The sequence below is a fragment of the Dermacentor albipictus genome, unplaced genomic scaffold (assembly GCF_038994185.2).
Source record: "Dermacentor albipictus isolate Rhodes 1998 colony unplaced genomic scaffold, USDA_Dalb.pri_finalv2 scaffold_19, whole genome shotgun sequence".
In the NCBI taxonomy this organism is placed as follows: Eukaryota; Metazoa; Arthropoda; class Arachnida; order Ixodida; family Ixodidae; genus Dermacentor; species Dermacentor albipictus.
The window spans coordinates 1797620-1824327 of NW_027225573.1; the positions used below are offsets into that span (position 1 = coordinate 1797620).

Here is a 26708-nt window from a genome sequence, read left to right on the forward strand (position 1 = left end):
AGCATTATTTTGAAAAATCTTTGCCCAAATTTATATCAGAGTCTGCTGAGAAATTCTGGCGTTCGGTTTCCCCAACCTCAAAGTCCCATGATCAGTTTGAAATCAAAGGTGTTCTGGTCAGTGATGCACACAAACTATCTAATATGTCTTCAATAAACATTTTAAGTCCGTATTTGCTGACGACAATAACATATTTCCAAAATTTGAAGCCTCACTGCTGCCTTTGGAGGATCTTGTCATTAGTGAGCATGGTATCTTAAGTATGCTGCTTAACCTTGAGGTAAAGAAATCACCTGGACCGGATAACATACCTAATGCCTTTTTGAAAAGATATGCACAATGGACATCTAAATATTTGTTTGTTTTATTTACAAGGTCCTTGTGTGAAAGTCAAATCCCAAGAGACTGGGGGACTGCAAGAGTGAAACCGCTTCACAAAAGTGGAGACAAGCGATTGATCAAGAATTACCGCCCGATTTCGCTAACATCGACTGCTTGTAAACTACTTGAGCACATAATTCACAATCACATATCAAACTTCCTCGAAGCTAACAATTTCTTTACTAAATATCAGCATGGATTCAGGAGGGGTTGCTCAACTTGTACACAGCTAGTAGAAACTATACATGATTTTTCCTCTTCAATTAACAATGGAACACAGATTGACGCCGTATTTATGGATTTCTCGAAAGCTTTTGACAGGGTCACTCACGAAAAGTTAATTTATAAGTTAGACAAAATACTTCATAACAAACAGTTAGTAAATTGGTTTTCAGCCTACCTTTTAAATAGGGAACAATTCGTTGTTTTTAACAATCATTGTTCTGACAAGCTTACAGTTCACTCTGGGGTCCCTCAGGGCTCTGTTCTTGGGCCTCTATTGTTTTTAATATATATTAATGATATTGTGTCTAACATTCCTGTGAAAATTAGGCTTTACGCTGGTGATTGTGTCATTTATACAGAAGTAAGAAATTTATCAGATCAATTACTACTAAATAGCACGTTGCAAAAAGTTTCTGCATGGTGTGAATCATGGCAAATGTCCATTAATTTTGAAAAAACTGTATTGATGAGGATTACTCACAAAAAGAATGCCTTACCGTTTGATTACAGTATTAATGATGTGACACTTGCAGAAGTGACAGAATATAAATATCTAGGGCTCTGGGTCACTAACAATCTCAGCTGGAACAAACGTATTGATTTCATAACGTGTAACGCTTTTCGTAAATTGTTTTTCCTAAGACGAGCATTGCGGTTATCCACTCCATCTGTCCGCCTCCTTGCTTACAAATGTATTGTCTTGCCTACCTTAGATTAGGCTGCTATCATTTGGGACCCATTCACTAAGACTAACATAAACAAAGTAGAGAGGGATCAAAGGAGGGCTGCTCGATACATATATAATAATTACCGACCTACATCGATAACACATCTTTTAATCAAAGCTGGTCTGCCGACAATAAATGAGTGAAATCGTTCTGCAAGACTTAAATTCTTGTACCAATTAATTAAAGGACACTACAGAACTGAAATCACCAATTTAGTTCATTTTTCGTCACGGTATGCGACCCGACAACGACATCAGCTAACTTTAACTCCTTTTTCGCATCCGTAATAACTGTTTTAAATACTCATTTCTTCCACGAACTATTACCGATTGGAATAACCTCACTAACAATGAAGTGTTGCAACCGTCACTGACGTTATTCGCTCAACATATTGCCTAGTCTGTATTACTGCATTTCATCACTTTACTGTTCTATTGTGTATTTTATTTTTTTACTGTTTGATGTCGTGTTCAAATGTATTCCTGATGCTGGCTGCAGAGCTCCAACCTGCACCCTTATTTCTTTTGTTTACATTTTGCCATTTTTGTGAAACTGCTTAATTCTTTTTCCCACCCTGCTATAATCCCGATACCGGGATTGCAGTATCAATAAATAAATAAAAAATAAACATTATTCCTTCCAGACATGAACATACTAGAATACTAGTAACCCTTGAGTAACCCGATGTGAGTTCTGACTGTTTTTCTTCTGACATGCGGCTACCCTACAGCACAGTTCGCCACAGTTTCTGATATCACTCAACAATGCCAAAATGGCGGCAGCTCTCGATGGGAGGGGCTTCAAGGCAGAAAGTTCAATTTGAACATTTTATTTAGAATGTGCAGCGCCCAGAGCCCAGTTTTCGTTGTGTTATAACCGTATTGGCCTGTTTGCTCTCAGTTAGAATGAAAAGATTAGAGTATTTGAGGCACCGTTTCATGGCCCTTCAACTTGTCAAGGGGCACCCCAAAGGTATTAACCCTTTAACAGCAGCTCAACAATATTGTTGACCTTACAAAAACATTTACAAAGACTAGACAAAATCAAACATTAGTCTGTAGCTTTAAATTTACTTTAACTTATCTACCTGCTCAACAGTGGTATTCATAAAATGTCGGCCGTGAGCAGCAGCAGGTGTTTTTGTGACAAAACTCGAAGACCTCGTCGTTTTCTTCTTAGCGAACATAGTGGTCATATTATCGTTAGTGCGATTTTTTTCTCTTATTTAAGAAAGCTTTTGTTTTTTTCGCCATAGATGTGCATCTCAAGAGCACACATTTACCTTGTCGCTGGAAGTACCAAACACAAGTTTTCGACCTACATTTGCCTTTAACACACTGGTCAACACTGTATTCGACCTGCTGTATCTCACTTAGTTATCAGACAAACCCTTTGATATTTCATTTTGTATGTATTTGAACAATGGGAAGAAGGAATAAAGCAATAATAACATTCTAGGTGAGGTCTTTCTTATCTTGCGAGTTAAAGGTTTAATGGTGCAGCAGCGGTACAACCCCAAAAATTTTGTATATGAGGAACAACTGAAACGATGTAAGTAAAAAAAATGGCAGGTGAACCTAATCTTTTACAGAAGTGTCTCTTAGCGGCACTCGCACCTCGGCGCTGGTGTTCTTTAAGTTAACTTTACGAGAACGCAACGCACGAACCAAACTCGGAGGCAAATGTTTCCCAATAAGTAGCCGGTTAAATATCATGCCAGCTTCTTGTCTGTGAGGTCAGTAGTGACGTCATTATTTCCACTTTATGCTTCCGGGTTTCCAGGAATTTCGCCGTAGTCATACTCACGTGGCGCGTGTCTGTGCTTTGGTGTGCGGTAATCAGTGATTTCTAATTAACTGTAATTACTGCTGACACTTCAGTAACTCAAATTGGAACTAAACTTATGATCTGAAACTATATCTATAATGAAACCCTGGAACTTCATACTGTACTATTTTTCTGTTTTTTCTGATTTATTTTTAATTTCATTCCCTGTCGTCTCAGTGATTCCTATTTAATTCTAATTATTCCAGGCACTTTAGTAACTCAACTTGTAACTAAACTTATGCTCTCATATAACATGTAGAATTAAACCCAGGAATTTTGTACTGTGCTGTTTTTCGTTATTTTTTCTGATTTATCTTGAATTTCATCCCCGGTCGTCTTAGGAACTCTGCCGGAAGTGCTGCTCGAGAAACAAAACTGTCACTCGATGATGTTGCCACTAAAAAGTGAGGGAAAAGGTAACCAAGAAGAAAGAACAGTTGGGCATAATACGACAGCAAATATATAGAACAAATATATAAGCATGATTTGGAAAACTATCTAAATGAACGAAATAAGTGTTATAAACACTTTGTATTCTATGCATAGTTGAGCGTTGGCTATGGCAGGCAGGAAGGTTGAAAGGTCTATCCAAAGCTTACTGAAATAATTTACGTACATGATCGCAGCAAGGATGAGTGACACTAACCCCCGTATTCAGAAATGCATCTTAACTTGAAGAGCATGTTTGGCTTCATTTATATGACGCCTGTCGTGAACGCACAAAAGCAAACACAATGAGCGTCTTGGGCACGTTCACACGAGGCGACATTTATATCAAGTCAAGCATGGGATTCAAGTTAAAGTGCATTTCTGAATACGGGGATAAAACTGCAGTCGCTCCGAATTCGTGTTTACCAACAATTCAAAGCCCTTTCGCGTGTTGTTCTCGGCCTTTCTTCACTTGATATTTTATCTTTTGGGGCGATCAGCCAAGCTGGGCCACGCACGAAAGGAAGTTGGTCCGTTTCTATAAGACTACATCGTGGCTAAAGGGAGACTTGCATATTGATTTTAAATGAACATTTCCTTTGCGTGTTTTTATTTCCCGGCGGTTACATCAAGACTCAGCATGTTCACTTTTAAGTTACATTTGTTGCATTTTCTTTGAATATTTGTGATATATAACATCAAGTTAGCGGGGAAGAAGTACACGCTATTGTATTTACACTGCGAGCCTTGGCAAATGCCTTCTCGGGGGGCCCTTCTCGTACGTAAAGTGCAACAACGTTGGAAAATGACTGGAAGTTCACAAATATATCCTGCACCGATCGATGAGAGATGATGCAGTGGAAGCGTGGAGAGTGCAATTGTGTATTTAAGAGATGTTCTTTAATTATGCAACTTAATCCTCAAGAAAATAAAAGACACAGTTCCAAGTAGAAACGGCATGTAGTCGTCGTACATTGTGGTCCTTTATGAAAGGGAACACGCGAGTGCGTCGCGTGTTCGCGATATTGGAAATTGCTGACAAAACAGAAGTCACCCGACCACTCCACCACAATCTCTCCCTGTTATGTTCTGGCGACTTCTGGTGCAGCCCATCCAGCCGATTCAGGGAACTTCCCCACCTCAAAGCAGCACCACAAATGACGGCGGCTCGAATAATGAGCTGCTGGGACAATAAAGTTCGTCTCTCTCTCTTCAATATACGAATTCTATTCGAAAGACTCGTTATTGGACGACTCCTATATAATATATGCGCCGCACAGCCGCAAGTGGCGTAACTGTACAAGACACAGTTTTCGTGTGTTTTCAGTGAAACGTGTACACCTGCCTCAATTAAATTGCATTTTTGCTTTTTACGTGCCAAAACCACTTTCTGATTATGAGGCACGCCATAGTGGAGGACTCCGCAAATTTCGACCACCTGGGGTTCTTTGACGTGCACCTAAATCTAAGTACGCAGGTGTTTTCGCATTTCGCCCCCATCGAAATGCGGCCGCTTTGGCCGGGATTTGATCAACACCATAGCCCAACACCATAGCCACTGAGCAACCACGGCGGGTTACACCTGCCTCATACGTATAACTCGTGCTACTATATTATTTCCACCAGCCGTTGAGTCAGTACGGTCGAATTCATTACTTTTGGTGCAATAGAGAGCGCTCGAGGAAAAAAAATAACGAGAAAATTGTTCCTTGGGTGCGTGTTCGAGGCTGCACGTACATTTACCATTTGTCCAAGTAGGAGCCAATGTCCAATGCTGCGAATTGGCGAAATGCTGATTTTGAGAAATACAGCACATCAACAAAATTTTGCCGTTTATGCTTTCAATATTTCGTCCAAAGCCCACAGAAACAAGTAAGTATTACGTTACTTTTTCGCCTTTCTTTTGTTATGATGTTTCGTGCATCTCCAAAATAAATCGGACATTAAGAGGTTAGAAGTAAGAATGTCAAACTGTGCGATATAAATATTTTGGTTGTCAGCGACTCCGTAATTATCTCATTGCGCCTTTCTTTCTTGATGACAAAACCGCGAATAACACAGCTTCGCATACGGAATCGCGCTTCCTTCAAAGGCGGCAGTAGGACTTCTCGTGTTCTTAAGCTTCTTGTACTTTGTTTCCTTGAATTCCTTATGAGAGCAATTTCAGGCAAAGTGCAAGTGGTGCATTAAGATACCGAGGCAGCTTAAATGAACATGCTCGGTGGCTCGCATGCACGTTTCTTGCTTTATATATATATATCTTTCAACGAACACTTTCAAAATTTTTTTAAGTTGTCTGTGGCAGATGGCACATTTCTAGTGCATGAGATGCTTTACTAAAAGAGGCGGACATTACTAGGGCAAGAAACTGAAACGCATAATTGTCAAATTAACAAATCGTCAAATTAACAAACTCACCTTATGGCACATGCGGCAATTTACAAATTCTTGCCTGGGAGTTCGCAAGGCTTTTGCTCGGGCGCTCCTATCTACATACTTGTAAAAAGAGAATTCGGTTTTCTTGGCAACCACTGCACCAAATGTGACAAAACTGGTTGCATTTAAAAGAACATCTTCAAATCGAGTGACTGTTTGTTTAGAATTTTCAATTTATATCTTCAATTCTTTATTATAAATTGGCAAAATTTGAAATTTTCAGAATACGAAACTATCAAGTTTACAACTACGTAACTGGGCAAGGAGAATAGGTATCACAGTACCGTAAATTGCATCTGTTGGTACATCTAAAGCGAATAAAAGTGATATGTTACACATGAATCTAAAAAAATCAGTAATATGGAAATACAGCTTTTGCAGAACCCTTGTGTAACAAATTCGCGTAACATATAAATTGACATATTGAATTTGTTCGCTTTGAGCGATCTAGTGGATGCCGTTTACAGAACCGCGATATCTGTTGTTGATGCCGAGCTATTAATTTATAAACTCCGTGCGTCTATCTTTCTGAACTTTTCAATTTTTGAAAATTGTTTTCGCAAAATTCAGGCCCCAAATTGAAATTCCACTTCCTACAGTGACTATAATTTAACTGCCTCTTTCAATTGCAACAAGTTTCATCAATATCGCTCCGGAGATTATATCAGAAAAGCATTTTAGCGTTTTACATGTATTTGAGTAGGCTGCGTTGGAGTGGGGCCAAGCTGTAGCTTCCTCTTAACTGGAACGAATTCTCAGGATGACAGCAGTTTCGAAATATTATTTCCCGAACTTTAAGAAAAATGCACTGGCGATCCATAAGTTTGTGCTTCATTGCGTAAAACGAAGTTTGTTATCAAAGCAAGTGGAACGACATGCATATTTACCGCAAGTGTGACGGTGGATATCTCGTAAATGGTGTCATCCACGCAATTCTTTACTAGAGGATATGTCTTGCAGTCTCACCCGTTAGAATTTGTAAATTGCAATATGTGCCATCAGATATTACGTGAGTCAGTAAAAATTATTTAGTGAATTTGTCACATTGATTATGCGTTTCTACGTATTTGCCCGTTATGTCTGCTCTTCGAGTAGACCAGCTCATGGACTAGAATTGTTCTATCTGGCACAGGTAATTTTTTTAAATATTTTAAATTGTTCGCCGAAACACCGTGTATAGTTGCGGAAACACGCAGGGCAGTGGACCGCAAAGCACGGCACGGGAAAAAAGAATAAAACCGCGATAAGTGAATTTGCGAAACGTTGGCGCCATCTAATGGAGGAAAGCGAACTCATGCGACTTCCGTTCCATGAAAGAGCCGCTAGCTGGCGCAGGGAGTCGATGTGTTGTGTCGATGAGGGTTCACATCCGCGCGCGACTCGGCCTTGTAGGTATCGTGCGCGTGGCACATTGCTCGATAATTTGTTCCTTTGAGTATTGCGACATACAATTCCAATGAAATAAAGCATATCTGTGGAAATAAAAAAATAGGGTAACACATATCTGAAGGTGCATGCAGGTTTCCTGCGGACATTCCAACAAAATTTCAGAATATATATGTTAATCATTTTCATGCCATCATCGGCACATGTTATTGCGTAACAACTTAAGGTAGAAATGCGCCGCGACTTCTGGCCAAATTCGGGTACAGTATGGCGGCCCGTGAAGTTTCCACAATACTTGCTACCATTAGGCAACATTGACTGGAGATGTCATCGCCCTAAAAGAAGGCGTCGCGTGCGCGTCTAGGCCCCCTCACGTTCTTTAGCGCCGCTGCATACCTCTCGCACGGGAGCCCGGCATGCAAGGCCATTACGATCATGTACTTGATACAGCTTTGTTCGATAGCAAGGCTTAGAGCGCAACCCCTCTTAGACCGAGCTTAGAGGACAAGAAGAAAAGAAAACAAAACGAAGGAGGTATGCGAGCATGGGTGGATATAATTATTGCTTTATTAATGGATAATCGTGGTGGAAAACGAGTTCTCAATCAATATGATTACATAAGAAGTGGAGGACACTTCCGTTTTCACTGTAGAGAACGAAAACTAAGAAAGGGGTTCGGTGCGCAGTCGACGTCAAAAGATTACGGCGCGTGAATTTCTCGAGAGATCTGCATTCCAGGATTTGCCTGCAGCGAGTAAAGCAGCACAACACTCTGTTTGTCGCATGTTATATCCAAGGTTTCAAATCATTATTCCAGACTGCGGGGACGTGCTGTGGAAATATTCGGTTAAAATTTGCAAATCCTTGCAGATGCGTTGAGGGTGCAGTAAGAGTCACAGTAACGACAATTTCAGTCACTGCTGTCAAAAGAGCCGGAGCGCTGCTTTGCTCTGCTTGTAGACATTCAAATGGTAATTGCAGACTTATTTATGAGAAATTCACTAGAAAGTAGTAGAAATATTTCTTCGTGTCTGGGTTTAACGTTTTCATTACATTATAGCTGTGACGTTTGAGAGGTATGTGGAGGAGTCCGCCTTTAGATTTTCATACCTCTGGAATGTAGTCTACGTGTCCCCATTGAAGAAAACAAAGGCTCGTTTACTTATAGTGTGAGACTTTGAACTTTCTCTTTTAATGTGTTATGGTATGACTTTTGCACAAGGCAGGAGTAATGACAATGGGATTTGTCAATGTTGGAAACTAGCAGTGACATTAGAGGAGCAGCAACGGCATAATAATTACTACCACAATAATAATATTAATAATAATAATAGTAATTATAGTTGTAATAATAACAATAATATCTTTATTTTCATCGTAATATGATGAGCGAGGCAGGGAGAGAAAGCTAAAGAACAAGATTGAGTAGCTTCTGTCTCTCTAGATAGAAAATAAATATTCCTTGCAACTGTAAAACAAAGTACTGCGTCTCCGAAGAGATAGAACCTACAGAAAACGGGCGTTCCAGCTATCGCAGACATCTGCATCATCGAGCTGTTTCGAAATACGGCTCCTGTCAGATGGCCAAGTATTCGTCAAGCTATAAAAGCGGCAGTTTACTTTCGATTGCGAACTCGCCAAAGTTCACACCCCGTTAAGGCATATCTGTATAATGGCTATGTGGGGCTGGTGGTTGACACAGCAGGCCTTCGCGTGTTACGCGTTGATTGCAGGTGCAGTATGTACAGGACCGCAGCCGGACGTTCGCGCTCAAGTGCCTGACCAAGAAGCACATCGTGGAAACGCAACAGCAGGAGCACGTGCTGAGCGAGAAGGCGCTCATGATGAGTTGCCGCCATCCGTTCATCTGCCGCATGTACAAGACCTTCCGAGACGAGAAGTACGTCTACATGTTGATGGAGGCATGCCTCGGCGGGGAGGTGTGGTCGCTGCTCAGAGACAGGTGAGATGCAGCCATAGGTCGCGTTCAAAGCATTGAGCACATATGCAGGACTTCACACGTACCTTCGCTTGTAGCGCTAAAGATTGCATACATACATACATACATACATACATACATACATACATACATACATACATACATACATACATACATACATACATACATACATACATACATACATACATACATACATACATACATACATACATACATACATACATACATACACACACACACATACATACATACATACATACATACATACATACATACATACATACATACATACATACATACATACATACATACATACATACATACATACATACATACATACATACATACATACATACATACATACATACATACATACATACATACATACATGAAGCGGTCTGTCGGCGCTGGACGCATTAAAGAACACGAAGGAATGGGCTAGGGGAGAAGTGAGAAGGAAGAAGTTGGAATAAAATGGCGGACGACACCCCTCTCACTTAGATTATGTCATTTGTGTTGCCGTTCTAGTTAGGAACGCTACATTTTGGCGCAGTCGACAGTTTTCGAAGACCAGCCATGCGGGTGACGTTTTTCGTCGACCAGGCGTCATCGGAGTCTGTTGTGTTCACCCGATACCAAGTGCACGGTGAGCCAGCGACGGACCTTCCTCTTGAAGTTAGTTCTAACGCGCTGATCAACGTGGTGCTGCAACAAGCTGCAATCAGCCGCCATGCCCTCGTGCAAACAGGCTCGGTGACAGTGAATCTACAACTGCAGACACTGAGCGAACTCTTTCTGGAACCCATACGACGTGGCACCCTCAAAAAGGAAACGGCTGCCGGGAAGGTGAGCCTAGACTTGGGTGTTATGGAACTGCAAAGGAACATTATACAACAGATCGAAATAATGAGAACTTTCGTCCAAGCGCTTAGTCGAGAGCAGTCAGCACGAAGCATTGTTGAACCAGATGTTTTTGAAGGAAAATCGCAAAATGCACACTACTGGCTGTGGTTTTTCGAGTACGCCTGTGACAAGAATCTGTGGCACTCCGACGACACAAAGATTTTGCATATGCGCCGCTATTTGGGCGGTGTAGCCAGAAAATGGTATGACGTGCAACTCATAGATCATGGAACAACATGTTAGGAACTGTCGAAAAGCAACTTTTTAGGGGCTTTCGAAGGCAACGCAGTAGAAAGATGGGATGCGGCACTGCGGTTCAGTTATACAGGTGGCTCTCTGCTTGAGTACTGTCTTGAGAAGCGTCGCCTATTGTATTCTGCAGAACCGAAGCTGTCGTCTTCTGCTGTTGTAGCTTTGATAACGCAAGAGTTGTGTATCGAGATCCGTAGTCATGTCCAGCTCAAAGGTCCAAGAACGTTTGATGACCTTCTGAACTTTCTACAGACCTCAGTGCCAAGAATTACATCGAGAAGACAGCCAGATGGTAGAACAGAGCAACTTGATTCCCGTGAGCTGAGTGAGCATCTAGAGCCGTTGCCGTCAACTGAATGTGAACACAGCTTCATAAACAAATCTCTGGGAAGCGTAAATCATGACTGTGAGGATGGTGAAGAACCAATCACCGCAGCTCACGGCAACCTACTTCCACATAATCTGTCTACCGTGCATCACAAGCCCCAGAAAAAGAGCTTAAGTGAGACAGTGTATTTGGTGTCGTCAAGCTTATTGTACGCCCCCATTAGGGTAGATGGCATTGAAGTGAAGGCTCTCGTTGACAGTGGAGCTTCGGTATCTATTATCAACAAGACTCGAGTGGATGCCAGTCGTCTGCACGCTGGTAGAACATTGCGTGTCCAAGCCTACGATGGGTCAGTGACCATGCATAGCGAATGGGTAACCCTGGCTATTGAATTTCAAGGAAATGCTATTACCAGTGACGTATTGGCCATTCCCAATGTCACCTACGATTTTCTTTTGTCCCGTCCAGACATGAAAAAACCTAAGATGAACCTCTATTGGGATGACAAGGTAATGGCCGAAGACACGATAAGAACAGAAGACCCTGGTGAAGAACCTAGTGTATCAAGGTTAATTTTTCACCACGAAGACATCAAGACTAAGTACCCAGAGCTTATATGCATGGGAAGCTACCCTCCAGCAATGAAATCCCATGTCGTTCCTTTCGAGCTCGCAGATAAAACAGTGGTTCGTAGAACCCCCTATAATATGTCCAGAGATAAAAAGGTGTGGCTGAAAAAGGAGTTGCAAGAAATGTTAGACGCAGGTATCATCCGGCCTTCTGTATCCCCATTTGCTTCTCCTATAACTATTGCACCTAAAGAAGACGGGACATTCCGCCTCTGCACAGACTACCGGGCTCTCAATCGTCAAACTGAATTGATACCTTATCCAATGCCGAGAATCGACGACATCATTGACGAAACCGGTGGTTGCCATTGTTTTTCACGAATAGATCTCTGCAAGGGCTTTTGGCAGATTCCACTAAGTGAAGAAACGAAGAAGTACACCGCGTTCATAACCCCATTTGACTTGTTTGAGTACAACCGCCTACCATTTGGTTGGAAAAACTCCCCTGCGTGGTTTCAGAAGATTATGACGGACATTCTGAAACCTTACCTGGGCACATTTTTCAATGTGTACATCGACGACATCATCATCTACTCAAAGACAAAGGACGAACACCGTAGTCATCTTTCAAAAGTTCTTCATGCCCTCAGTCTTGCCCAACTCAAAGTCAACTTCAAGAAAAGTGCGTTCTTTCAAGATACCGTAGTATTTCTTGGCAGGGTGTTTGATGGACAGACTAAAAGCACCAAGCAAGAATCGGTAGAGAGAATCTCCAAGCTGGTAAAGCCTTATGATGTGCACTTCCTGCGCATTTTTCTTGGCCTTGCAGGACACTTCCGGGCGTTTATCAAAGACTACGCACTGAGAACAAGGTGCCTCACACGTTTAACTCAGAAAGACGTGCCTTTTCATTGGGACGAGAAGTGTGAAGCTGTCTATCGTGAGCTTGTAAAACTAGTATCGTCGGACCCCATCTTGCGAATACCGGATTTTTCTTTGCCTTTCGTGCTGAACACGGACGCATCACATCATGCTACCGGTGCAGTTCTGTACCAGAAGCCATCCAAACAAGCTGATCAAACCAAACACTACGACGTGGGGTACTACAGCTATACCCTGAAACCCGCCGAAATCAATTACTGTACCACAGAAAAGGAAGCTCTGGCCGTCTTAAAAGCTGTGCAGTACTTTCGTACTTACCTGGAAGGTGTCAAATTCATACTTTTCACGGACCATCAAGCATTGACTCAACTTCTGAGCATGGCCCAGCCAAGAGGCCGCATTGCTAGATGGGTGAACTATCTGCAACAATTTGATTTCGTAATTTCGCACCGTCCTGGCCCACTCCTCACTGACGCTGACGCACTATCAAGATTACTTGTACAGGAATCAAGCAATAATCCAGAGACAATCAATCATATTAAGCTATGGGAAGGTACAGAAGAGCTCCAGTTTATCAATGGAAGGTATCATGTACCACCAACTGTGATTCCAAGGATTCTTCATCTATACCGCGACACCCTTGAATCGGGTGGACATGATGGCTTCTGGCGCACTTATAAGAAATTGCTCATGAGATTCAAATGGCCGGGCATGAAAAACGACATCAGCCATTACATCCGCACATGCCACCTCTGCCAGGTGAACAAAGTTAAATTCAAGCAATCGACAGACATTATGACAAACCCTGAATATTCAAGCGTCCCGTTCGAAGTAATTCATTTGGACTTCGCGGAGCTCAAAAAGAAGGGGGAAGGAGTCAAGCGAACGCAAGCTTTCTTGCTCTCCATAGATGAGTGCACACGGACGATTGCGGCTAAAGCTGGCAAAGAAGATGCAAACAGCGTAATAGACCTCCTCAAAGCTGAGTGTTTTAAACACACAAAGACGCTCGTCTGCGACAACGGGCCGGCTTTCCGGAGTGCCAAATTATCAAAGTGGGCCCAGGAGCACGGAATAATGATAAAGTATTCTTCTCCATACCACCCGGCAGCAAACGGCCTAGCGGAACATGCCATACGAGACATCAAATAGTATCTGAAGGTGTATCCAGACTTTGCCGGTGGCTGGAAGTGCTGTCTCGAGGCCGCTGTGAAGCATCACAACAGATCATACACCATGGGTTTAGGCTGCAGCCCTCATTTTGTAACTTCAGGTACAGCGCCCATACTTCCTGCAGATCGTGAGCTAGGTCTCCTAGAGAACCTCGAACTTGCGGAAGTAAGGAAAACTGTCAAAGAACAGGAGATCTACAAGCGCCGCATGAAGCGAAACTTTGATAAAAGGCACAGTAGCGAGATACCGGACATACAGCCTGGAGACTATGTCCTTGTAAAGAAAGGAGCCGTGCCCTCAAATTCAAAATTTTGCGGACCATTTCAAGTTATTAAGACTGCATGCCAGCATGGAATATTAAAGAATGTCTGGTACGCCGGAGCCTCGGGCCAAACGGAGTGCACCGCTATTGTAAACGTATTCAAGTATTAGCCCAGGAGGTGTAATTAAAAGAAATCCGGAAGAGTGAAGCGGTCTGCGCTGGACGCATGAAAGAAGACGAAGGAATGGGCTAGGGGAGAAGTGAGAAGGAAGAAGTTGGAATAAAATGACGGACGACACCCGTCTCACTTAGATTATGTCATTTGTGTTGCCGTTCTAGTTAGGAACGCTATAATACATACATACATACATACATACATACATACATACATACATACATACATACATACATACATACATACATACATACATACATACATACATACATACATACATACATACATACATACATACATACATACATACATACATACATACATACATACATACATACATACATACATACATACATACATATTATGCGATTACAGATAGCAGCCAAAGGCGTTATGCTCAAAGGGATATTGTCTTGTGACAGTTACCGTGCGCTGATAAATTAGGTGCTAGTACTTACATGTACTACAGCTACTACAGGCACGAAAAGAAAAAAAGAATGAAAAATTATGCACCCCACGCACACTGTGGGGACTAATGTTATGCGAAGAATCTTGCAGGCAGCTATTTATCTGGCACTGTTTGGAGTCCAGCATAATGCTACCAGATGGACCAACGTGTTTGTGCACGTGAGCCAGTTCCGTGTGCGATTCGAACGTGTGCGTCAGGACAGCAGCGAGACAAAAATGTTTGTATGACGGCGGTTGCATAACGAGTGCTTTTTTGTACTCAGGAGAAGAAACGTCACGACCTGTTTTATTTCGACTTGGGCTGATCCCAAAGGCAGCACAAACGAGGCGAGAATCGAAGCAACTGTATAAGCAATTTCTTCCCTCTTCCACAGTGCAGAGTATAGCAGACTAGAGCGTACTAGCTGAGGTCGGCGTCTACGTTTTTGCTGTCAATAAAGTCTCCGTTTCGCTCTCTTGATATGCAACGTGACGCATGCGAAAGACAGTGGCAAGACTGACTGTCACTCACGTGTTTCATTTCCGTGTGTGTGGCTCAATGGAAGCTGTAACGTGCGCACAGGCTCTCGCTTGTGCCGCACGCGCGTCTGAAAGCTCGTGTTGGCCACAGCGGGTCTGTCCAGTAATTCAACGAAGAATGTAAAAAGTTGCCATGTTTTTACTAGCAAAACTACTAATTGTTTATTGTAATTAATTTATTTGATTGTTCCAGTGATTTATATTTCACTAAAAATTATTTAAGCGCCAATACATTGAGGTATTTTCATAAATTTAAAGACAAAAGACAAAAGCGACAAGAAATGTCGCCTTTGTCTAATCTTCATTTACGATTGTGGCAGTGAGGTACCTCTCGTAGAAAATATCGCGCAAAGTGCGTTAGATGGGACTAATTATTTGTGTTTATTTCGTAGCGTAACGCGATGTTCCTCAGCACGTGAGGCTCGACTGTGTTACCCAGTTTTGTGAACTGTTATAAAAAAATTGTGTTGTCTTTGTGTCGTACTTCGCATATAGGGCTCAAAAAGTTTAGAGGTTGCGCGAGAACACTCGGAGTTCACTTCTTTTGTCGCATCTTTTCTTTTTTTCGTAAATTCCTCTTCCCACTGCTGCCTCGGAAACTTCCAACCATGCAGCCAGCTGAACGCGCGCGTGCGAGTAGACTGGTACGCGTGGGGTATTCATCCTGAATAGAGGAGTAGAAAGTGACGCCGGCTGCCTCTTGGCACATGCAGCTGTAATCAAAGGCGAATTACAGAGCGCACTAATGAGAAGACGAGCGCTTCTCCTTTAAAGCGAAGCTTTCTTTCCCTCTTCGTTCTACTTTCGCAGTGCTGCTGCTGCTGTCTGGCAGGCCGCGACGTGTATAATGCTCATTGCAGGGACGCGGGAGAAGGGTCTATCAGACCTGTTTAACGAGGGCACCCTTGGAGTCACCACAATGCCCCCTGGAACTCTCTGGCCGTCGACAGGGTGCCCTCTGGACAGCTGTAATCACGCGCCCGAAAAAGCATTGCAGAAGCTGGAGCGCGTAGCTTTGTACTCTCGCGCAACAGACCCGAGGAAAGATATCAATATAGAATGGTAGAGATGAAGGAGAGAAAGGAGAAAGAAAATGGGTAAAGGAAGCACATTCAGGAAACGGGTGAATAACAATGTTGCCGGTCTTCACTCGTGGCAGCCTGTATACATGGAAGGATTGCAAGAGAAAGAAAAGGCGCCGTCAGCAAGCATGGCTCGCTTTCTCTCCTAGTAAAGGAAACGATACTACTATACATGGCTAAAGTTGCGGAAAAACAGGAAAAAATTTTAATTCTAGGTATGTCAGCGCACGTTTCTGCTATTTATCAAAAATAAATAGCCTGCAAGTTTCTCCGTGCGGAAAAAGGATGCAGGGCATGCAGGCGCAAAGCCTCATTAAAGTACTTCAGCGTCAAGACGATGATACCCAAGCTAATCAACACGTCAGCCACGGTGCAATGTGCCGTATAAAACAATGAGACTGCTAACCTAGTCGCAGGCTACGAACAGTACACAACAACGCCTCGAGTAAGCATGCCTCGCGGTTGTTGTTTTTTTTTTCCTGGTGTGCACTACTTAGACAAACGCAAGGGACGCATACGCAATGTAACATTTAATATCACCTCACGACTGTCGTATGCAGTCAACATCACCGCCAAATATCGTCAATCGACGCAAACAGCACCGAATGGTTCGCTTACATCGATTCCCACAGCACTCGGGATCTGCATAGTTTCTTGTAGTACGCCGCATTGAGATGTTCCTAACGAACAATTAAAATGCGCAGTATCACTGACGGGCAGCCTTTTTTTCCTCTTAGAATGGGACGACGCCCGCTACCGATGGATATATATTTAGGCTCAATGCTGTGAAGCATGATATTGAGTATCACATGTACTTTACGGTCAATGCAAAAAATCCAGTGTGAATCGAGTCAGCGACGCAAATCTTCGGGAGCAATCGCAGGCTTGGGCTTTGGGATAGAGTGGCAGGACTAACATCATACTCGAGGAAGACCTAATGTAGAGCGTCCAAATGAAAATGCCACTTCGGAAAAGCTCGCTTGAAGTAGAATTTCCGGAATCCGCAAACTGCTCTTCTCGCAACACATTCGGTGTCATGGCTGTGCGTGATGGCGGCCATTGTTCACCCCGTTCCAGCCAACGTAGGAGAAAATGAAGGAACTCAGAGGCATTATCGTCACCGGTGAGCCGTCCTTAATGATAATACAGCTGAGTGCATTTACACGGATGCTACTGTTTGACAGAATCGCCCCAGTACTGCCTGGAGGAGCAGCAATGGCAGCAACACGGCAACAAATGGCCATGGCACACCATTAAGTACAACCGTTGCAGCCCTACAAGCAATTCCAGTGGTTGTTTCAGCAGTCAGAAATGGTCGCCTCGAGCATTGCAGTCCCCTACACATATACGCGGATTTTTAAGAACCCGTAGGTGAACTCAGCAAGATTGACAGCCATCCACGAAGAAACGACAGTTCTGCGACACAAGGGAACTGAAGTGCGCATTTATTGCACACCGATTCATATGGGCGCAGGAGGGAATGAGCGAGCAGACGCGTTCGCGCGTGGAGCAAATTTACCCACCCCCGTTCTCCTTGCCCCGCTTCCGTTGCAGCCAGATCGCCAGAAGATGGAGACGCTGTGGATGCTCACCTGCAGCCCCGAAAGTTTAGAAAGCTTGCTCTATAAGCGCATGTCCCCCTCCCTCTTGGGCTTCCACGCCGGCAACGCGTGGTACTTACTGCGCCGTCTGCGCACCGGCACGGCAGTCACGCCTGTGCTCAGAGCCCAATACCTTGGCAAGTCGCTCTACCCAACCTGTGGAACTTCCGACACGTGTGAGTAAGCCACCACACACTATCCGCTATGGACATGTCACGGCCTATCCTGACTGCGAAGAATCTCCCTTGCAGGGCTACATAGCTCAGTCATTACACCAAACGACTGGTTTCTTCCAAGAGGGACCCCTGCCCACCGCAAAGCGATATACGATAGCTTGCTGCTCTACCTTTTATGGAGCGAAACAAGTAACCAAATTTAGGCATCTTGCCAAAAGAACCACTGGGGTTGCATTTTCACACACGATACAAAAATAGTTGCAGCCTGTGGGGTGTATCAGTGCCACACAGCGATAATCGCCATCTGTCTTGCCCGCATTTCCGTTCTTTAATGCTGCGAACCCGGTGCTTCCAAGTCACGAACGGCATGCGCGTTATCAGCGTGACAGAGCATTCTCGACAGGAAAGTAACGAGCGCAGCGTTTTCAAGAAAGGAAATGTGGGCAGAACAGATAACGATTATCGTTGTGTGGCAAATATACACTCCAAAGGGTGTAAACTTTTTTTAGAGTGTATGTACTTCATTTCAGTTAATGAACCTCTCTCTCTCTCTCTCTGTCTCTCATTAGCAAATAAAATTGGAAGGCTGAGATCTGTAGTAAAGCTGTTGTTGAAGCTGGTTAAATAAAGAGAGAAAATCTATCGGCGTTATAGCGTTGTCTTCATTCAGCATAGTGCACAGTTCTATAGAAAAATATCGGTCACGCCGCATCCTGCAGTGGACATAATATAGGCAAACAATAATAATGACGACGTCTACGATCATTTTGAAGCTGTGTAGAATAAGACATTGGAAGCGATATTACCGCACCCGCAGGCTTCGCCTAAATGCCGATATACGCCATTTTATCATATTTTGTTCGCAGACGCACGATAATTCCCGGCGCTGCTTTTCCGCTTTCTACTTGTTCAGCCGGAGTAAACACTACATGTGTACTGAAGTTGCTCGGTCATGCACTCCTACAAGAGAGCTTCCAAACTTCACACACAGGCGCCTAAATTGCAATGTAATAAATAAATGACGTGACGGACGTGATAAAAGAAGTCAACTGTGAGAGCTGCTGCCCGACTTCTCAGCTCCTTTCGCACTCTGGGAGATACAAGCAAAATACAATAAAAATATAAATTATCTAAGAGGTAATGGGATTGAGCATGTGCTCAGCCTTCATGCGCTGAGGTAGGTCACGCTAAACCACGTAACTGTCCGCGCCATTTGTCTCAAGCAAGGCAGCCACTGTGCTTGGCGATGAATGGTAGCCCTGAATTATGGTGAGCGCAGCGCGAAGGCAAATATAAAGAAACGATTAAAATATCACGTAAAATAAAAAGCAAATTGAGATAAGGTCGCGAACTGAACACCAATAGGCCGGCCTTTTTGATGCACTTGGTGTCATATTTTTAGAGGAATACCTCAATACGAAATTCACGGACGAAAATGCACGAAAACTGACACGTTTGTATGTTTGACGTGGTGTTTCAGAAAATTCATACAATGCATTGAAGCTTAAATAAATTTATTGTAATATAACCTCTTGAAACAATATAGTTGAATAAATATAATAAACAAATCAATAGTAGTGGCGCAAGGAAAGAATGCCGCATTCGGTTAGGTTTTGCCAGAATTCGGGATTCCTAATGGACCTTTTGGGATATAAGTTCCGAAAATGTAGCTTTGCACATTGAAGATTAATATTTGTAGGTTCAGTGGGCGAAATTTCGAGGTGTTACGCGCTAAAGTAACTTCTATATTCCCACGGGAATGATAGCAGCCAAAAGGGATAGGAAATTGTATTTATAAAATATACACACAGAGAGAGTCGGCTGCAGGCTAGATGGCAGAAGAACAACACGAGCGCTACTCTGATCGTCGGCTTCACCGTCTTTCTGGTGCATTCTTCCAAGCTCGGCAGGATGCGTGCTTTAGTGCGCGGGAATAGCGCGTAACATAGAACCCCCGCCAGCGAGAGCGTTGTCTCGGCGTTTAACAAGTAGGATCGTGTCAGGCAACATAAGGCTTAAGTCGAGAGACGTGTACAATATCAGTGGCGAACGCAGCATATTATCGATTGTCCAATGGAGCGATCTCGTACGTGACGTCAGCGATCTGGCGTAGGACCGTGTAAGGTCCGTAGTAGCGGGAAAGAAGCTTGGACGACAAGCCAACGTGGCGGCAATGCGTCCAGAGGAGGACAAAAGAACCGGGAGAGTTATTAACGGCTCTCTGATGGCGATCTTAGCGGGCCTTCTGGGACAGCTGGGAGGCATAACGACAATCCCTTGCAATCTGGCAGCCATTCCGGCCCGAGAAGCTGCATCGCGGGCGTAGTCTGTAACAGGGTGCACAGATGATGGCAAAAGAGTCTTGAAGGGCAATGTGGGATGGCGGCCAAACATGAAATAAAAGGGGGAAACACCAGCGGTGTCACGGCGTGACGAGTTGTAGGCAAAGGTCACATAAGGCAGCGTGCTGTCCCAATCACGGTAGTCTGAGGAAACGTACATGGAGAGCATTGTGGTGAGCGTGCGGTAGAGGCACTAAGTAAGCCGATTGGTTTGCGGATGGTATGCTTTGGTTATCTTGTGATGTATGGAACACGACCGAAGAATGTCGTCGACGACTTGGGACAAAAATGAGTGACCAAGCTCGGTCAGCAGCTGTCGAGAAATGCCGTGGTGAAAAATAACGTTGTAAAGGAGAAAGTCCGCAACGTCAGCCGCACAGCTTGTCTGCAGTGCCCGAATGATAAGGTATCGTGTCGCGTAGTCCATAGCTACGACAATTCACTTGTTCTCAGTAAGAGATGTTGGGAACGAACCGATGAGATCATGGCCGACGCGGTAGAACGCGACACCGGGAATGTCTATAGGCTGAATATAGACCGGCTGGTGACAAGGATAGATGCTTGTGGCGCTGGCAGGTGTCACAAGCAGCAACGTATGCGCGCACAGAGCGGTGGAGACCTGGCCAGAAGAACTGACACCGAGCGGGATCGTACATGCGAGTTGCTCCGAGATGTCCAGTGGTTGGGGCGTCATGAAGCTGTTCGAGAACAGTAGAACGGAGCGTTTCGGGAACAAGCAGGAGAAGCTCTTGGCCATCGGAGTTGGTGTTGCGTCTGTACAAGACTTCGTCACGAAGCGCGAATAATTGTAGGGACGGGTCAGAGTGATGAGAGCGGAGACGGTGGATGATGGACTGCAAATTGGCATCGCGGAGCTGTTCGCTGCGTATGTCGGTTAAATCGGATATCGCGAAGACACAGGCGACCGAATCGTGCGCTGACAAGTCGGGAGGATCCACTGGATGACTGGAGAGGCAGTCCGCATCCTAGTGTAGTCTGCCAGACTTGTAAGTGACGTCAAAGCTGATTTCTTGCAGTTTCAGTACCCAGCGTCCAAGTTGTCCAGTCGGATCTTTGAGGGAAGACAACCAACCAAGCGCATGGTGGTCTGTGATGACCGAAAAGGTGCGGCCGAAGAAGCATGGTCAAAACTTGCCGACAGCCCAAACTAGTGCGAGGCACTCCCGCTCAGTGATCGAAAATTTCGCTCTGAAGAGGAAAGAAGGCGACTGGCATAGGCGATGACGCGGTCTCGTCCTTGTTACTGTTGGGCGAGAACAGCGCCGATGCCATGTCCACTGACGTCGGTGCGAAGTTCAGTGGGGGATGACAAGTCAAAATGGGCCAAGATGACGTTTCCTTCTTCAAGAGTTGCGTGAGTGGACGAGCAACGTAGGCGAAGTTCTTGACAAAACGTCAAAAATAGGAGCACAAGCCGACAAAACTTCCTACGTCTTTAGTGAAACGTGGCACAGGGAAGTCTTTGACAACGCGAATTTTTTCTGGGTCAGGTTGCACGCCTTCAGCACTCACAAGGCGGCCAAGCACAGTGTTCTCGCGGCAGCCAAAATGGCATTTGGCAGAGTTGAGCTGAAGGCCTGCTTGCCGGAAAAGTTCAAGAACTGCCGGCAAGCGGCTAAGCTGGCTTTCAATGTCAGTGAGAAGACGATGACATCGTCAAGGTGACAGAGGCATCTTGACCGTTTGTATCCACGAAGAAGCGAGTCCATCATCCTTTCTGATGTGGCTGGGGCATTACACAGTCCAAAGGGCATTACCTGAAACTGGTAAAGTCCATCGGGCGTAACAAATGGGGTCTTTTCACGGTCTTCATTATCGACGGATATCTGCGAGTATCCTGACCTGAGGTCGATAGACGAGAAGTAGGCCGAGCCGTCTGGACAGTCGAGAGTACGATCGATCCGCGGCAGACGGTAGACGTCCTGTAGACGTAGTGGCGGTAGTCTACGCAGAAGCGCCAGCTGCCATCTTTTTTCTTGACTAGAACGACCGGTGATGCGCATGGACTGCATGAAGGTTCAATGACTTCCTTAGTGACCATCTTGTCGACTTCACGCTGTATCCCTTCTCGCTCGGCATAGGATACGCGATACGGACGTCGTCTCATTGGGCTGGCATCCCCAGTATTGATCTTATGAGTGACCACCGTCTGTCCCAAAGGACGGTCATTAAAGTCAAAGATATCGCGGCAGGACTTGAATAAGCGCCGCATATCGGTTGTCTGAGCAGTAAGGAGGTGAGACGCTATTATCTCGTCAATATCACCGTCGACGAGATTGTGCGAGGAAGGGGAAGGGGTAGAGGAGAAATAAGTGTCGGTGACGAATGCAAAACGGCGCACTCATCGATGGAAGAGATCTGGGCTAGAGTCATGCCCCATGGGATAAGTTGCATGCATCAGCTAAAGTTCAATATGGGGAGAGACGTTCGCATATCCGTAACTCTAATAAGGGTGTGAGGGACAGTGACGTTTTTTATGAATAAGACGTCGATGATTAGGGTCAAGATGTAATCACCATCGACAATGGGAGAAAAAGACCGCAAGTTCACATATATAACGGCTTGAGGAGGTACACGAACGTAATCCACTAGCACAAGCGCGGTTGGCGTGCAGGAGGAGCGCCATGGTAGCACGGTAGGTCTAGCTGAAGCAAGCCGGTTCCACAGTAAATAAGGGCAGAATGGGCAGGCAGAAAATGCATAACGACGATAAGTTCATAGGAGCATTTCTGGAGCACGACAAGTAGTACGCTTGCGGATCGGTCGGCAACACTCATTCGATCGGAGCACATCCCTAGTACGGGAAATGTTCCGCCACTGGCGACACCAATGAACGGTACTCTGAGTGATGTTAGGACCTTCTTAGGGCGCCGACAAAGATCCGCATTCATCGCTGATATGTGAGCCCCAGTATCCACTAGAGCAACAACATGGGCGTCATCTAGTTTAGTGTCTATCAGGTTCCTTCTGGTCTCGTATCCAGCTTTTCTGGACACGAGGGTTTAGTTCGCGTGAATGCCACCACGTGGCGTACTCACCTTAAACTTTTCAAACTTCCCGCGGTGACGCGTGATGACGTCAACCAAACAAAAATAAAAAAAGTAAAAGCTATCCCTGTGCATTGAACTTCGCCACAATGCTTGTCCCGCCGGCGTTATCAGTGTTCTTGATCAAGCGTATTCGCTCGTCGCCTGGAAATTGCTCGTCATCCAGCGTTTACTCGCGACGAGCAATTGTTGATTCTGGGCTTTTGATTCGGTTCTTTTTTTTTCTCTTTTCCTTTTCTTTTTCTTTTTTTTCATTCTACGGAGTAAAGAAGATAGCCTAACCGTCAGAAGCACTTCGGGGCAGCCTTTCTTCAATCGGCATACATTGTTAACGTCCGAACATCGCACCGCGCCTACTAGAGACGCCGTCGTGGATGGATTTTGATTTTCCCTTATCGAATTCGTTAAGGTGCACACAATTATTTCACTAGCGACTTTTCAATGCGCACTCATGGGCTATCGACGCAGCTGCAAATCTAGATGTGCTTAAGTATCAGGACATATACATGGATATGTCGGTTTTTCACCTTGACACAAAAGTCACGAAACAAGAGTTGAGCAAACTGTCCCTGTGTCGTCGCAGGGTGTGAGAGGGGGCTAGTTGGTATTCCATGCTAAAGCGACTAGCGCAAGAGTGGACACGAGACACTAAAGAGGCGACAAGGATAAGCGCAAACTTCCAACTGGGCGCTTGTCCTTGTAGCGTCTCTCTATTGTCCACTCTTGCGCTAGTCACTTCAGTCTGTGTCGTCATCCGTTAGCATGCTATGGCCGAAGCTGCTCACAATATTACGTCACATTTACTGGCCACCAGGCCAGGTACACCCTTGGGTACGACATATACAGTACTTGCAGTTAGTTTCCAAAGTAGTCTCCTATGGCGGCTATCCACGTGTGTGAAGCAAGAACGCTATTTAAAATTATTGTGGAATAATATATGCGGGATTTGTATGTTCTCCACATTTTCTACCATGTTGCCGTTCCACCTTTATTATATAGCCGCAATGTAGACTAGCAGCTATCGAACGCCATAAAGGCTATCCACATATTCAACCCTTAATGACCATCGGTTATCTTCCCTCCTCATTACATGTCCTGCCCATGCCAATTTCTTTTTCTTGATTTCAACTAAGATGTCATTAACTCGCGTTTGTTCCCTCACCCAATCTGCTCTTTTCTTATCCCTTAACGTTACACCCATCATTCTTCTTTCAATAGCTCGTTGCCTCGTCCATAATTTAAGTAGAATCCTTTTCGTAAGCCTCCAAGTTTCTGCCCCGTAGGTGAGTACTGGTAAGACACAGCTATTATACACAGACTGGATTCCAAGGGAAGGGAAGTGTAGCAGGGGGAGGCAGAAAGTTAGGTGGGCGGATGAGATTAAGAAGTTTGCAGGGATGACATGGCCACAATTAGTAGGTGACCGGGGTTGTTGGAGAAGTATGGGAGAGGTCTTTGCCCTGCAGTGGGCGTAACCAGGCTGATGATGATGATGATGATGACATATTCAAGGACCTCACGCGCAACTCCTGACACTTAATTGTATTCAAATTCAAGAGTTGTGCGACTGCCCAGGACATCCTCAACGAATGTTACATAACGTATTATGAGGTTTTACTTGCCAAAACCACGATTTCATTATGAGGCACGCCGTAGTGGAGGATTCGGGAATAATTTAGACCATTTGGGATTTTTAACGTGCGCCTAACCCTAAGTACGCGGGTTTTCGCATTTCACACCCATTGAAATACGGCTGCCGTGGATGGGATTCGATCCCGAGACCTCGTGATTAGCAGCCGAACCCAATAAAAGCTAAGCAACTACGGAGGGAAAGGAATGTTGGCAGTAGGAGGAAGGTGACGGCCGGCCCGTGAGACAATTTGTTCCCATCCTCATTGCTGGAGAATAGGTACCATCTGTCCAAGAATGACACCGTAGAATGCACTGTATTCAATGTGATGGAGTCCACGTCCAATATTTCAGACCCGAATCATACTGTAATTACTGACGACCAGGCATCTCGCTAATACGTGCAGTCGTTTGACAGCTGCCGAGCGCTGGCGTCGGCCACAGGACCTACTTGACCTTTTTTTAACACTTGCCGACATTCTCACCTTATTTCGCACTTTTGCGTTTCAGCTTAACTGCTTCAACAGCCGATTTATTTGTGCCAGAATTTGGCCACCCTGTCAACGTTATGGTTTCTTATGTTAAGTCATCTTTTATATTGACACGTATACTTATCTTTATCGGGCAACCACGTTTCGCAGCCTAAAAAACGTAATCGCACAGCGTGGGACGCGCCTGTATGTATCCGAAGTTTCTGGAACGTTATCGATGCTTCTATCCGCTGTCTGTTGTCGCCGAACGTTATGTTATCTGATTTCATCACCTGACGCGAATGGTGCAGAACTTTGTGGAAGGCACGCGGGTCCGAACGATTAGTCTGGAACATTCGATGACTGCTCTAAAGAAGCCGACGCGCTTGACCCGCTGATCATATTTTCGACGATCGCCGAGCGTGTTCGCCGCTATCGTTGTGCTATAAGTGTAGCCTGTTTTGTGGGCACAGGTTCGCCCAATAAAAGTTAGTTTTGTCGTTCAGAGTACTGCTACTGTGTTATTCAACGTCACGACCACGTGACAATATTTAGGCTAAGGCTGTCGTGAAATTTCCAGCGGTTTCACCTTTCCCAAAATGCCCGCATTTTCGTCGGCCTCTTAATATTTTGGAGGATTTTTAATAGACGTGGAAACCATTGCATGGCCCCCTGGCCAAGCTGCTCAAAAAGTCATTTTATATCCCTGAGGTCATGCGCAAGCTTCCGCCTTCGTGCCGTTCCTCAACCTCCTGATTTCCCTGTCACCTGTATTCCATTTTGACGACTCCATTCCCACGGAAGTTGGCGAAGATATGTCCATCGGATTAAAGCCATTTAAATCAATTCTACTGTGGATACGACAGCCGCTTATGCTCACTGTGGATGGAAATGTTGCGCTAATGAGCGCCATTCTGAGGAACCTAAATTGATAGTCACAAAATTATGCGGATCACACGTATGTGCGAATCGATGTAAGCAAAGCTTTCTGTGTTTGTTGTCATTGTTAAACGTAATCTCCACAGAGTAGTCAGGCACCCTCTAATGAAATGCTGTCAATGTTTGCCTGATTACGCCCACCATTGTGATGCAAATAAACGTAACTCCAACTCATTTTCTCAGAAATAAACGCTGAATGAAACGCTGACGTCATCCTGAACAAGATCAACAAGCGCCCTAGTGCTCGATCTTATGATGCCCCTATTCGTAAGCTTATATTCGTGATTTAGTTACTTGGGGGGGGGGGGGCGAGAGCGATGTGTTCTTATACCGTAGAAACATCCCTCGGACCTCTCTGATGTGCTCGTTTTTATTCTCAAGTACCCAATGAAAACTGTAATCGCTGCAACTTCATGATGTCCTGGTGGTAGGCCACCATGGCATGTCGCGCAAGTATGACCGCGCTGATTCATTTGGGTTGGCATATACCATTTGGTG

General features: G+C 44.7%; 1 protein-coding gene across 2 annotated transcripts in view; it reads left to right on the forward strand.

Annotated features, from left to right (window-relative positions):
• The window catches only part of LOC139052148 (cGMP-dependent protein kinase, isozyme 1-like), a 455731-nt gene that overhangs the window by 320590 nt on the left and 108433 nt on the right, over positions 1-26708 (forward strand). For both annotated transcript variants that reach the window (XM_070529239.1, XM_070529240.1), the window contains one exon: positions 9146-9375. In XM_070529239.1, the coding sequence (XP_070385340.1) occupies positions 9146-9375 (230 nt within the window). The remainder of the gene's footprint in view (positions 1-9145; positions 9376-26708) is intronic.